Source organism: Taudactylus pleione, unplaced genomic scaffold (genome assembly GCF_031769625.1).
Source record: "Taudactylus pleione unplaced genomic scaffold, aTauple2 ptg000129l, whole genome shotgun sequence".
Lineage (NCBI taxonomy): Eukaryota > Metazoa > Chordata > Amphibia > Anura > Myobatrachidae > Taudactylus > Taudactylus pleione.
The window spans coordinates 8,316,876-8,332,669 of record NW_028284531.1 but is presented as its reverse complement, the minus strand read 5'-3'; the positions used below and the strand labels follow the sequence as shown (position 1 = coordinate 8,332,669).

Below are 15,794 nucleotides of genomic sequence, written 5' to 3'. Positions count from 1 at the left end.
TATTTATAGGATGTACATGTTTGTATCTGTACATTATGTGTGTGTGTGTGTGTATATATATATATATATATATATATATTAGGGGTGTGCACCGGCCACTTTTCGTGTTTTGTGTTTTGGTTTTGGATCTGGATCTTTCTTCGTGTTTTGGATCTGGATTGGTTTTGCCAAAACCACCCTTCCGTGTTTTGGGTTCTGGGTTTTGTGTTTTGGATCTGTATTTTTTTGAAAAAAAGCATAAAAACAGCTAAAATCACAGAATTTGTAGGTTTTTCTGCTCCTATGCTATTATTAACCTCAATAACCTTAATTTCCACTCATTTCCAGTCTATTCAGAACACCTCACACCTCACAATAGTGTTTTTATGTCCAAAAGGTTGCACCGAGGTAGCTGGATGACTATGCTAAGCGACACGAGTGGGCGGCACAAACACGTGACCCATCTAGGCGTGAAACTGCAGTGGCAGACAGGATGGCAGTTTGAAAAACTAGGCCCCAAACTGTACATAATGCAAAGAAAAAAAATGAAGTGCAAGATGGAATTGTCCTTGGGCCCTCCCACCCACCCTTATGTTGTATAAACAGGACATGCACACTTTAACAAACCAATCATTTCAGCGCCAGGGTCTGCCACACAACTGTGGCTGAAATGATTGGTTCGTTTGGGCCCCCACAAAACAAGCTGGCAATTAATATGTCCCTGCACAAACTGGCTCTACGGAGGCAAGATGTCATCCTCATCCTCCTCATCCACCGATTCCTCACCCTCTTCAGTGTGTACATCCTCATCCTCACAGAGTATTAATTCGTCCCTGCTGGAACCACAGGTCCCTCTGTACGTTCTAGAGGCTGGTCTCCCTGGAAGAGTTGATAATTCATTTTATGAACATCATCTTCTCCACATTTTGTGGAAGCAACCTCCTACGCCTTTCGCTGACAAGGTTCCCGGCTGCACTAAACACTCTTTCGGAGTACACACTGGAGGGGGGACAACTCAGGTAAAATAGAGCCAGTTTGTACAGGGACCTCCAAATTGCTTCTTTTTCCTGCCAGTACAGGTACGGACTGTCTGACATGCCTACTTGGATGCAGTCACCGATGTTATCCTTTAACAGACAGACACACGCTTGTCACTGCTGCTTTGAGGATGCAAGTGCGGCTACAGCCCACACATTTCACAAAGACCGAAAAAAAAAAAGAATATTTTTATTGTTTGTGTAGCACACTTTGAGAGTTACACCACCCTTTAACAGACAGACGCACGCTTGTCGCTGCTGCTTTAAGGATGCAGGTGCGGCTACAGCCCACACAATTCACAAAGACAAAAAAAAAGAACAATATTTTAATTGTTTGTGTAGCACACTTTGAGGGTGTCACCACCCTTTAACAGACAGACGCACGCTTGTCGCTGCTGCTTTAAGGATGCAGGTGCGGCTACAGCCCACACAATTCACAAAGACAGAAAAAAGAAGAATATTTTTATTGTTTGTGTAGCACACTTTGAGGGTGTCACCACCCTTTAACAGACAGACGCACGCTTGTCGCTGCTGCTTTGAGGATGCAAGTGCGGCTACATCGCACACAAGTCACAAACACATTAAAAAACATTTTTTATTTTTTGGAGCACTTTGAGAGTTACAACACCCTTTAATAGACAGACGCACGCTTGTCGCTGCTGCTTTGAGGATGAAAGTGCGGCTACAGCCCACACAATTCACAAAGACAGAAAAAAAAAGAACAATATTTTAATTGTTTGTGTAGCACACTTTGAGGGTGTCACCACCCTTTAACAGACAGACGCACGCTTGTCGCTGCTGCTTTAAGGATGCAGGTGCGGCTACAGCCCACACATTTCACAAAGACAGAAAAAAAAAGAACAATATTTTAATTGTTTGTGTAGCACACTTTGAGGGTGTCACCACCCTTTAACAGACAGACGCACGCTTGTCGCTGCTGCTTTGAGGATGCAGGTGGAATCTAGACGGGATTTGGAACCGAGGACACACTACCTCCATCAATTGTCTAAATCCCACTGCACTAATGGCGGATACCGGACGCACGTCGAACACCAACATATCGGTCAAGGCCTCAGTTATACGTTTTGCTTCAGGATGACTGCTGTCGTACTTCATCCTCATCGCTAGGGACTGTTGGAGGGTCAATTGTTTAGTAAAAGTAGTGATGTTCCTACTTCCTTTCTGGGATGATGAACAACTCCCAGCAGCAGCAACAGCACTAGGAGGAAGTGGTTCTTGATCTTTCCCTATTTTATTTTTATCGGAGAAAGTTTGGTCCTCCATTTATGTTATATTGATATATACGTGCGGCTAAAGCGCACACAAACACAGAAAATATTTTTTTATTTTTGCTGGAGAGTAGTGCACTTTGTGGGTTACACCACCCTTTAAGAAATGAGCCAGCCGGCCCTTTACTTATGACACAGGCGCACGCTTGGCACTACTTTGTTGATGCACGTGCGGCTACTGCGCACACAATTCACAAACACAGAAAATAATTTTTTTTTGGTTTGGACTGGAGTGTACTTTCGGGGGTTACAGCACCCTTAACGGTCAAGCCAGCCGGCCCTTTACTTATGACACAGGCGCACGCTTGGCACTACTTTGTTGATGCACGTGCGGCTACTGTGCACACAATTCACAAACACAGAAAATAAATTTTTTTTTGGTTTGGACTGGAGTGTACTTTCGGGAGTTACAGCACCCTTAACGGTCAAGCCAGCCGGCCCTTTACTTATGACACAGGCGCACGCTTGGCACTACTTTGTTGATGCACGTGCGGCTACTGCGCACACAATTCACAAACACAGAAAATAATTTTTTTTTGGTTTGGATTGGAGTGTACTTTCGGGGGTTACAGCACCCTTTAACGGTCAAGCCAGCCGGCCCTTTACTTATGACACAGGCGCACGCTTGGCACTACTTTGTTGATGCACGTGCGGCTACTGCGCACACAATTCACAAACACAGAAAATAATTTTTTTTTTGGTTTGGACTGGAGTGTACTTTCGGGGGTTACAGCACCCTTAACGGTCAAGCCAGCCGGCCCTTTACTTATGACACAGGCGCACGCTTGGCACTACTTTGTTGATGCACGTGCGGCTACTGCGCACACTATTCACAAACACAGAAAATAATTTTTTTTTTGGTTTGGACTGGAGTGTACTTTCGGGGGTTACAGCACCCTTTAACGGTCAAGCCAGCCGGCCCTTTACTTATGACACAGGCGCACGCTTGGCACTACTTTGTTGATGCACGTGCGGCTACTGCGCACACAATTCACAAACACAGAAAATAATTTTTTTTTGGTTTGGACTGGAGTGTACTTTGGGGGTTACAGCACCCTTTAACGGTCAAGCCAGCCGGCCCTTTACTTATGACACAGGCGCACGCTTGGCACTACTTTGTTGATGCACGTGCGGCTACTGCGCACACAATTCACAAACACAGAAAATAATTTTTTTTTGGTTTGGACTGGAGTGTACTTTGGGGGTTACAGCACCCTTTAACGGTCAAGCCAGCCGGCCCTTTACTTATGACACAGGCGCACGCTTGGCACTACTTTGTTGATGCACATGCGGCTACTGCGCACACAATTCACAACACAGAAAATATATTATTTTTTTAGCACTTGGGGGGAGCACCCCTGATGGACAGAGCACCCCCTGGACAACACTACAGCACCCCTTTAGGACTGGGACACTGCACAGGACTTTGGAGTGGACACAGCCCCTATGGAGAACTGACTGCACAACACAGTCCAGCCAGCCCCTATGGACTTTGAAGTAGTGGACACAGCCCCTATTAACAACAGCAGCACAACACAGCCAGCCCCTATGGACTTTGAAGTAGTGGACAACAGCAGCACTACACTACACTACACTACACAGCCCTAACTCCCACCCTCCCTCTTCACTGTCCACAGCTGAGTGAGAAAATGGCGCCGACGCGGGTACCTTATATAGGATCCAAAACCCGCGAGACTCGGAAGGCGGGATGATGACGTTTTGCCTCGATTTCAGATCCGAGTCAGGCGGGAAAAGTCGAGCCTGATTCGGATTGGACTCGGATCGGGGGGGGCTTGGGGGGGTTCGGATTTCAGAAATCCGAACCCGCTCACCCCTAATATATATATATATATATATATATATATATATATATATATATGTATATGTATGTGTGTGTGTGTGTGTGTGTATATATATATATATATATATATACACACACACACACACACACACACATGCATATATGAGTGTGTAAATATATATGTATATATATACATTCTGTGTGTGTGTGTGTGTGTGTATGTATATATATATATATATATATATATATATATATTATATACAAACACACACCACATACATACATATAATATGATTTGCCGGCGGCTGAATACACGGAAGCTCGATCACTGAAGATCCCGACAGGGAAGATAAGTACACTAACCCTCCCCCCCTACACCTCCCTTAGTGGTGCCTAACCCTGGCCTCACCCGGTGGTGCCTAACCCTAACCCCCCCCCCCTTCCTGCACCCTAAACCAACCTAACCCTCCCAGGGAGTGCCTAACCCTAAACTCCCCCCAGTGGTGCCTAACCCTAACCCCCCTCCCCGTAGCCTAACCCTAATTCTCTCCAGGGGGTGCATATCCCTAATCTCCCCCTGGGAGTGCCTAAATCTAACCCCCCCATTCCGGGGAAACTAACATACTTACCCAGGTCTGGACGTTCGGGATTCCGGCATCGGTATATGGACAGCAGGCTTCCCATCCGCTGGTGATATAACTACATCCGCATATAACTACATTCCCCAGAAGCTAGGTGATGTCAAAGATATTGAAGTGTGTAAGCTGGGATGAAGGACTTCTGATGTCACAACCATGACAGGAGGGGTAGGGTCAGTGGGCCAACAGTTTTACTATGGTAGTGGATAGATCCCCTTCAGTATTTGTACCTTGACGTCATCAGTTACTGTCCAACGTCATTCCTTGCTATCCACGTGAACATAGAGGGGGAATATAAACCTGTGGCAAGAGAAGCGAGCCACCGTGCCCGAAGCGTGGCAAGAGAAGCGAGTCACCATGCCCGAAATGTGGCCTTTATGGGCCCTCACTCCACATCACTTCCAGGTACAAATATTGAAGGTGATCTATACACTACCATTTTACTATCCACCCATTACCTCTGTCATGTCCTTGTCACCTCTCTCTCCTGTCCCCTCTGCTGTGTCCTGGCCCTGTCACCCCCGTCCTTTCCCTGTCCCCTTTGTCGTGGCCCTGACATTTCTGTCCTGGCTTTGTTGCCTCTTTCCTGGCCCTGTTACCCCTAACTCCTGTCTCCTCTGTTCTGTCCTGGCCCTCAGCCTTTCCATGTCTTCTCTGTCCTAGTTCTGCACCTCTGTCCTGGTCCTGTCAATGCTGTCCTGCCCCACTGTCCTGTCCCTGTCACCTCTATCCTGTCCCTGTCAATGGTGTCCTGGACCTGTCGCATATGTCCTGTCACCTCTGTCCTGTACCTGCACCCCACTCTCCTGTCCATCTGTTCTGTCCTGGTCCTGTCTCCCCTACCCCCACTGTCCTGTTCCTGTCACCTCTGTCCTGATTCTATCCACACTGTCCTGTCCTTGTCACCTCTGTACTGTGGGTTGGAAAGTTAGGTGACCATACTGTTTACTAGAGAATAGCAAAGTAAACCCAATGGTTTGCATTCATCTCCGATGGTGGGATGCTTATGCATGTTTTGAACCCATTCCATGATTTTGCAGCTGCGTTAGCATAAAGTCAGATGCAACTGCAGCAAAAGACTGCGTCGCTGGAAGGTCGCTGCTGCCTCCGACTCAGAATCGGGCCCTAAGAGGAGGGAATATCCTGCCCCCTCAACAGACTCTACCCACTTAGGGCTGCTTCCAAAAATTTCCCAGGCTGATTTTCCATCCCAATCCAACCCTGAGAATGATGCCAATAACCTGCATTTCCCCCTCTACTAAATGTATTTTCAGTGTGTATCTGGGAGCTACTATCCTTTCTCACCTGCATCCCTCTACTCATGCTGCCTATCTATTTGCTGCTAATGCCGGCAGATGTAAGGGGAGAAAGGTGCTGTGAGGTGATGGGAGGACGGTCTGTGCTGTGAGGGTAGAAGGGTCTGTGCTGTGAGGGGAGAAGGGTATATGCTGAGGGAATAGGGTTCTGCTGCCGAGGGGTCTATGCTGTGAGGGGAGGGAGGTCTGTGCAGTGAGTATAGAGGGGTTCTGTGCTGTAAGGAGAGAGGGGGTGCTGTGCTGTAAGGAGAGAGGGGTGCTGTGCTGTAAGGAGAGAGGAGGGCTGTGCTATAAGACAGCAACTGAAGGGGTCAGTACGTGGTGCTGTGAAGTTACAGTGAAGGGAGAAGTATCTGGTGTTGTATGGTGGGCAGTAACTAGGTTAGTGTGTGTGCTGTGGGGGGCTCATTGTACTATGGGGGTGCTATAAGTGAGCTGGGATGGAGGTCAGTGTGTTGAGTGAGTGATTGCTTTGAGAGGGCAGCGAGTCAGTGTGATATGGAATGTACTGGCAGTGAGAGCATTAGAGGGGGCAATCAGTGGGGCCAAAATTGAGAAAGCTTAGTGAAAGCTAGAAAATAATCAAATGTATTATACATACTGTATATAGCCGACATTCCAAGGTGGACCTTTTCTTCAAAGTGCTGTACAGGGACATGTATCAGGAATGAAAATATAATGCATTGGATTGTTTGAGGGAGGGGAGGGCCCAAAACCGGTATCTTGCCTAGGGCCCTATGAGGTCTAAATCCGGCTCTGGGAAGCTGCATTGGTTTTGGCCATGGATCAGCCTGAACTGCCACCAACATTACAAAAATATAAAGGAATCACAAAAATGAAGAAATTCTTGCACTTGTCATTCAGACCAACAGCTCTGTCAATAATCTATGTTACATGATTATTGTAAAATATATTGTAGCTACCTTCTTGACATCCTGGATAAGGTGTAGGAGAATGTCTTTACTGGCATCTGGAGTCTGAAAAGAGGAACAAGAGCACATTTCTTTTCATATAGACTGGAGGTTTATGTAGATGCTGTTCAAATACACAAAATAACTTGTTAAAATGCTATGCAAGATGCATACTGTCACTTATTCAGTGCCTTTATTTTCACTGTGGTGCACCCTCATTATGTGACAGCCAATGATATGAAGGTTCAGTAGCTGTCAGCTTCTTAGCAGTGAATGGCAGTGTGCTGGGCTATAACCTCATAATCCAGCACCACATTTCCACTCACAGGTAGGAAAATGCTGCCCTTTCATGTCAGTGGCCGGAACGTTATAAGTATACCCTGCAGTGCAAATAAAGTCATTGAAAGAGTGACACAATGTCATTAATACTGTTTTCAGGCACCCTCTATAGTCTATACCCTGGAACACTAAAGCCGCGTATCCACTAGACGATAAATTGGACGAATTGAACGATATCGTTATCGTTCATCGTCCGCAATATCGTCCAGTGGATATGCCATCAATGTCCAGCGATGCAGGCTCCCGCTGGTTGTTGACAACATCTTCTATCACATGGCTGCAGGGCAACCATGCGATGAAAGATACTTGCAACCTGACGATATCGTCAGGTTCTGCAAGTACGGGGATGAGGGAGGGTGATGTCACTGAACGATATCGTGATTGATGACTTTAATGACATTGAGAACATCACTGCCGGGGAAACACTGGCTGATATCGCTCATGGTGCATATAGTCTAGTGGATACCCACCTTAAGGCCGGGCATACATCAGAATTGACAAAAAGAGAAAACAAGGATGTCCTCTTTGTTGGCGCACTAATAAATCCTTATAAAATATAACTTTTATTTGTATTATTAAAAAGATCAAAACTTCATGAAGTGAAATATGTTATAAATATCATCCATGTAAATTTAAAAATAAATTAAATAAATATGGCTTGGTTGTATGTGTCTCTATTATTAATGGATCATAAATCATTTATTAACCACCAAAAGGCATACATCAGTACAATGTGTTTCCTGGCTGACAGGGTGACTGGTGGAACGACATTACTTCACCTGCACACACTAAACGATATAGCGTGCAATCACGTGATATACCGAAGTCCTCCCAAACTTTGCTCCTTCACAGGTGCTGATCTCCATGCGCTTTCACAAAGAGTACATTTGTGCAATAATAATAAGCTAGTCTTATTTACCTATGTGTAGGTTTTCATGCTGCCATTTTTTATGGAAATAATTACTGTTATGGAGGGGACCTTAAACATTCACTTCACGCAACCTCACAAAATCTTCTGATAAAAGAAATGATCATTCTACATATTTCCAGGTTTGCTTTAAAAATGTTCTACAATATTGTCTCATTAATTACAGCGATGTACAGTATATAATAACATCATTATATCTAGTTCACTGGAGACATGCATAAATTGCATTATAGTATTATGTAATTTAGTACAATAAGGTAGTAAATAAAAGCAGTATATGACAGCCATGCTACATTTAATATAACAGGAAGATATGATATTTTTTGGTTATTTTTTATGAGTTAATGTAAACTCAAATTTCTGAGTAGATAAGACGGCATACGTTTAAATTGCCGGCGGATGGGATCCAGGACAATGATATACCGACACCGGAATCCAGACACCAAGCAAAATGCCAGCGTCGCTTTCCCAAATGAGATCAGGATACCGGCGTCGGCATTCTGAACGCTAGAATAACAAATGTAAGGATCCGGGTAAGTATTAGAATTTCTCCGGGGATAGGGGTGTTAGGTTTATGGACCCCCGTGGGGAGATTAGGGTTAGGCACCCCCTGGGGAGGGTTACGTTTAGGGTGTGGGAAGGGGGGTTAGGGTTAGGCACCACCTGGGGAGAGGAGGGTTAGGCACAAACAAGGGACGGTTAGGGTAAGAGGAAGGGGGATCCTGAATGATTGGGCTTCCAGCGTCGGGATTTGAACCGGCGGCTGTATCATACCAATTCTGATAAGACAAATGCAGATGACTACCTTTCCTTGTAATTCTTATAAACCAACTTATATATAGTTATATACATACATATTTTGTCATAGCGTTCTGAGCATCTGTACGTTATGAAATGAATTATTACCCATCACCAGTGCTTACTGCATTGTACAATTCCTCCAGCCTGGGGATTGTCAGAAATCTGTGCATGCTGACTCCATTTTCTATGAGAAGTTTGACAAATGTAACTCTGTCCATGACAAGTGCATCCAACATGGCTTGTTCCAAAGGTTTTGTCTGAGGGAAAGTATATATATTATATATTAATTATTTTTAAAATGAATATTATTTTCTGTACCATCACATATTTTTCAATAGAGTTTAAACCATGTTTACGTACCAGCCACTGTTGTCCATGTACAAAAATATAGTTTTTGGCAATGTCCACTCTGTCCCATGCCAGTACCAGAGCCAGCTGATCATATGGAGACATATTAGTACCTAAACAGAATGATGATACACAGAGCTTTACAGTCATATTGTAAAAATCGGCAAAATTCAACATTTTAATGCAGGGACTATTCTTTGTATTTTAATTTCTTATATTATTGAAGATAACCTACAGTTTCATGAGGTTGGAGAATAATATTTTATTTATGTATAATACATGTCTATGTACTTTGTAGACTGTCATTTCTGTAAAGAAAATCTGTATGGGACTCCAGAATCTTCTTTTATCAACTCATTGGCTTCAGCATAATGGCACCATTATACATACTCTCTAGGTATGTGGGACGGATCCATGATGCCAAGGTCAGAGAGTAATGACATGAAAATTGCAGTTCAGTATCAAAGGCTAATCCTCCTAAATCAGATGCATCTGGTGTATTAAGTGTAATGTAGCATGGGGCAAGAGCTATAACTATAATAATGGGATGTAGTTATGAGACCGGCGGTTTCGATACCGACACTGAAATCCCGACAAGGGACTTAAGATAGGCGTCGAAATACTAGTATTTTGACGCCTATCTTAATCCCGATGCTGGAATGCCGAAGGATGACAGCCCGAACGAGGTCAGTTTGGGGCGCCCAGAGCGTTAGCTGCTGGGGAGGATGGGGGATAGGGTTAGGTTATGGGAGCATCGTTAGGGTTAGGTTTAGGGAGCATTGTTAGGGTTAGGTTTTGGGGGAGTTAGGGTTAGGTTTTTTTGGGAAGGGAGGTTAGGGTTAGGCACCCCTAGGGGGGAGGGGTAGGCACCACTGGTTGTTGGTTAGGGTTAGGCACTAAGGGGGGAAGGTTAGGTTTAGGCACAAAGAGGAGGATTAGGTTAAGGCACTAATGGGGGGGTGAGTGAGGGTGCAGGGTGGGGAGGGTTAGGGTTAGGCTACAAGAAGGGAGGGCTAGAGGGGGGAAAGGCAGAGGGTACCAGCCATCGGGATGGCGTTGTCGGTATTCTGAAAGGAGACATCCCGACAGCTGGCATTACGTACCCATTCCTATAATAATACATTAATTAATTAATAAGAGAACCTAGATGAAATATTCTGTGTATAAAATGTGTGTGTCTGGCAGTCTGTGTATATGCCAATTTAAGAACTGGTGTATTATAAGGAATAATGTAGAAAACTATTATAAGTTACATCACATTCCATAACTTAATAAATGGCCTGAGGCTTTGTACTTTCAGATGATTAAATCTTTATAATTTACAGTAAGGTACACATGATCACATATATAATATTAGTGTGTATACTGTGCATATATCATAAAACGATGTCCTTCTATGCTCCCATTGGTAAATGAGTGAGCCCCATGTTTGCAATGCAAGAACGTTGCATGGGGGATACCAGGTATCTTATGGCTATAATGTAGTAACCTCAAGCAGCAGGTTAGGGAGCAGTAAAATGAAGAATAAAATAATATAAAGCTCTAAATGAGTGGCAATAACCTTGTATATAGAGCTAATATTGTGTAATAAGTTATAACACATTGCTCATCATAAAACGTTATAGCAAAGAGAGTAGGGTCACAGCGAGGAACTGCCAACCACAGAGAAAGGGCGATATAGAGTAATACTGACTTTTTAAAAGTGAGGTGAGGATTGCAACATCAATATCCTGCTGTTCTTCTGGCCCAGCATGAAATACTGTTATCTAGAATACAAATATAGTCATAAGATTAACACATATCTAGCCTAAAATCACCATTTATCTATATAAAAGTATACAGTCAGGTCCATAAATATTGGGACAGTGACAGAATTTTCATATTTTGGCCTCTATTCACCACCACAATGGCTTTGAAATGAAACAAACAAGATGTGCTTTAACTGCAGACTTTCAGATTTAATTTGAGGGTAATTACATCCAAATCAGGTGAACGGTGTAGGAATTACAACAGTTTCTATATGTGCCTCCCACTTTTTAAGGGGCCAAAAGTAATGGGACAAACTAAACAATCCTAAATCTAACTTTCACTTTTTAATACGTTGTTGCAAAACCTTTGCAGGCAATCACAGCCTGAAGTCTGGAACGCATAGACATCACCAGACGCTGGGTTTCATCCCTGGTGATGCTCTGCCAGGCCTCTACTGCAAATGTCTTCAGTTCCTGCTTGTTCTTGGGGCATTTTCCCTTCAGTTTTGTCTTCATCAAGTGAAATGCATGCTCAATCTGATTCAGGTCAGGGGATTGACTTGGCCATTGCATAACATTCCACTTTTTAGCCTTAAAAAACTCTTTGGTTGCTTTTGCAGTATGCTTCGAGTCATTGAACTGTGAAGCGCCTTCAAATGAGTTCTGAAGCGTTTGATTGAATATGAGCATATAATATTGCCCGACACACTTCAGAATTCATTCTGCTGCTTTTGTCAGCAGTCACATCATCAATAAATACAAGGGAACCAGTTCTATTGGCAGCCATACATGCCCACGCCATGACACTACCACCACCATGCTTCACTGATGAGGTGGTATGTTTTGGATCATGAGCAGTTCCTTTCCTTCTCCATACTCTTCTCTTCCCATCACTCTGGTACAAGTTGATCTTTGTCTCATCTGTCCATAGGATGTTGTTCCAGAACTGTAATGGCTTTTTTAGATGTTGTTTGGCAAACTCTAATCTGGTCTTCCTGTTTTTGTGGCTCACCAATGGTTTACATCTTGTGGTGAGCCCTCTATATTCACTGTTGTGAAATCTTCTCTTGATTGTTGACTTTGACACATATACACCTACCTCCTGGAGAGTGTTCTTGATTTGGCCAACTGTTGTGAAGGGGTTTTACTTCACCAGGGAAATAATTCTTCTGTCATCCACCACAGTTGTTTTCCGTGGTCTTCCGGGTCTTTTGGTGTTGCTGAGCTCTCCGATGCGTTCTTTCTTTTTAAGAATGTTCCAAACAGTTGATTTGGCTACACCTAGGCCTTCATTCAGAGGCGGCCGTATGGTCTACGACCGCACAGCCGCCTCGATGTTTGTCAAGTGCGCATGCGCACGAGGGAGCCGGCTCCTTCGTGCGCATGCGTGAGACCCGCTACGACCGACAGTGCCGGTTGTAGCGGGTCTCTTTCCAAAGGGGGCGAGCTGTCAATGTTGATTGACAACTCGCCTCGTTTGGAAGGCGGGTCTGTGGGGTGGCAGCCCAAACGGAGGCGTTCCCATGGGAACAGCTACCGTTTGGGGGAGGCCCCACTGACATCACTAGTGATGTCAGTGGAGAGCTTCCGGCTCTGACAGAGCCAGAAGCTCTCCGGGGCTTACGACAAGTGAGACCCTACCCTAGGGTCTCGTCGTAAGCCCCGATGGTCGCGATGGTCTCTGACCATCGCGACCATCACCCTAGCGGTCGTTAGAGCTGTGGGTGTAAACCCACAGCCTAACGACCGAAACAGAGGTGGCTGGTCAGGATGCAAGCGGTCGCCCAGTTTCTGAGCGACCGCTTGCATCCTCCGACCACCTCTGAATGAGGCCCCTAATGTTTTTGCTATCTCTCTGATGGGTTTGTTTTGTTTTTTTAGCCTAATGATGGCTTGCTTCACTGATAGTGACAGCTCTTTGGATCTCATATTGAGAGTCGACAGCAACTGTTTCCAAATGGAAATGTCACACCTAGAATCACCTCCAGACCTTTTACCTGCTTAATTGATAATTAAATAACGAGGGAATAGCCCACACCTGTCCATAAAATAGCTTTTGAGTTGATTGTCCCATTACTTTTGGCCCCTTAAAAAGTGGGAGGCACATATAGAAACCGTTTTAATTCCTACACCGTTCACCTGATTTGGATGTAATTACCCTCAAATTAAATCTGAAAGTCTGCAGTTAAAGCACATCTTGTTTGTTTCATTTCAACGCCATTGTGGTGGTGAATAGAGGCCAAAATATGAAAATTCTGTCAATGTCCCAATATTTATGGACCTGACTGTATGTTCAAGGCTGAGGTTGCTATATTAATTTCTAAGAGTACCACTTGTAGAAACTTCAATATTGCCACCCCAAGAGCACCACCTTTACTGTTATAGCAGAGGTGACACCCGGTGCACACTATATAGCCCCCCGCGTGTGCCCAAAAAGGGAGTGGGGCCTAACAAAGGGCGGTGGTCTATCAGTAAATCCCGATAGTGTCACTTTGGGGGTGTGCCCAGCATCCCTGGAGATGCTGGGCTGCCCCCGGAGGCTAGTGCCAGGACTGTCGGCTCCTTTTCTGTGACAGGAGAATGTCACACTACAGCACCCGGCTCCTGTCACTGAGGAGGAGCTGGCATTTTGGTGTCATCCCCTCCGAGGGTGACACCCTGGTGCGGCCTGCACCCCATTGTGACGCCCCTGAGTTATAGTTAACTTGTCTGCGACGCCATCAAAGACAAAAAGGATCTGTCCCACTAATTACAAACAGGAATATCGTCATAGATTCGAAATGATTTCCATTTAGCTGCTTTTTCCCAACATGCTACATTGTATATTTATATTTTGCATGTTATTATTATGGATCATTGTGTCGATTAACCTTGTTTGATTGTTTTTATATGTCAATTACTTTGTGTCTATTTTATTTGTAAAATTATTTATCAAGTGAACCAGCTGTGTATAGACACTTTTCTATTCACTGACACTGAGTACAGCGCAGTATATATTATGTTCTTAGATCTAACTAATGATGGCTAATTAGACAAGTTGATAACTAAGCTTGAGACTAAAGTGTTTTGCAGTCAAAATTATATTAATGTTTTTATTTCTACATGAAATTCAATCTGAACATAGGCCCTCATTCAGAGCCGTACGCTCTGAGCAGAGCGCACGCTCTGAATGAGGGCCGGGCTCCATTTTCATGGAGCGTCCTCCTGGACGCTCGTATAGCTGTGGGTCACCACCCACAGGCTATACGAGCGTGCTTTTTGATGGCCGCGATGGTCGAGACCATCGCGACCATCGAAATTGCGAGCCGGAGCCTGCGGTTGAGGTTTTCAACCGCAAGCTCCGGAGTGATTTTGGCTCTATCAGAGCCAAAATCACTCCCACTGACATCACTAGTGATGTCAGTGGGCCGGCTTCTGACGGGAGGCGTTCCCGTGGGAACGCCCCCGTCATGGAGGCACGCCCCCGGCACGCCCACCAAAGGGGGCATGCTGTCAATCAACATTGACAGCACGCCCCCTTTGATCGGACACAACGAGCGAAGGACTTTCCTTCGCTCGTCGCGTCTGGCGCATGCGCACGACGGAGCTCCCTCCGTCGTGCGCATGCTCAGTCCATAACATCGACCCACTTGCGAGCGGACAGCCGCTCGCGAGTGGGTCTGAATCAGGCCCATAGTTTTTTTCTTCTTTTTAGCTTTCATTTGACCTGTTCATATAAGCACACCTGTTTATGTTTTCTTGCTCAATAACACTAACCTGATCTCTGATTACAAATGTATCCAATGCAGTGAGGCTAATGATACAGATACTTGACTAATAAGCTGCATGTATGAAACGTGACTTATATAGAGCTGCACTTAGTATCCAGGTACCCTATAGCAGGCCCGGCGATAGGGGGGCCTAGGGGTACAACTGTACTGGGCACAGAAATCATAGGGGCCCCTGGAGTGTAACCACTGCCTGCGATCAGCAGGTTGAGGCATTTACGGGCCCCTGCTTATCACTGCAACAGCAAGTCCAGTGGCGGGTAGGGCCGAGAGGAAGGGTGCCATCTGCCACCCGGGCCAATAGAATTTAACTGCAGCCGCATGCTGCATACACATGTACTGTAGCTGCAAGGCCGGCCCTGTCTTTTACGGTCTGTGTCACTGGCCAGGAGAAGGTCAGCACTGCGGTGGGGGCAGGGTTGCTGCTTGATGTTTCCTTGGATCTCTCAGCGAGTGATCCGAGGAGTCTGATATAAGTTGAACTGTCCACTCAGATCACTGGCTGAGAGATCCAAGCAGTCATCAGGCAGCCTCGCTCCTGTCCCAGTGCTCTGCTTCTCCAGTCCTGCCAAGCAGCAGTCAGTAGGGATGGCAATCGGTGGTGTTACCATCTATGGCGATATAGTAAGTGGCCATGGATGGTTACCAACTATACAATGGATGACCATCGATGGTTTCACCAACCGATGGTCATCCCTGTTCTTTGACTACTGGCCCACGGGGCAAATCGGAACCTGGGAGCGAGGCTTCGTGGGTGTCGGGGACGGAGCAATGTACCTTGTCCCGGCACCATTCAGTTAGATGCTGTTCCATCGATGTAGGGAAACCATCTGGTTCTCCCCATCGATGGTAAAAACATTCAATATCGGCAACAAACCATCGATGATTATGA

At 45.2% G+C, this 15,794-nt stretch overlaps 1 protein-coding gene across 1 annotated transcript in view; it reads right to left on the bottom strand.

The window, feature by feature from the left end:
* The window catches only part of LOC148523618 (transient receptor potential cation channel subfamily M member 7-like), a 166,757-nt gene that overhangs the window by 137,203 nt on the left and 13,760 nt on the right, over positions 1 to 15,794 (bottom strand). Inside the window, exons 6-9 of the mRNA XM_088472824.1 lie at positions 11,081 to 11,153; positions 9,400 to 9,500; positions 9,162 to 9,296; positions 6,984 to 7,037 (exon numbers count right to left, since the gene is read on the bottom strand). Of these exons, the coding sequence (XP_088328950.1) occupies positions 6,984 to 7,037; positions 9,162 to 9,296; positions 9,400 to 9,500; positions 11,081 to 11,153 (363 nt within the window). The remainder of the gene's footprint in view (positions 1 to 6,983; positions 7,038 to 9,161; positions 9,297 to 9,399; positions 9,501 to 11,080; positions 11,154 to 15,794) is intronic.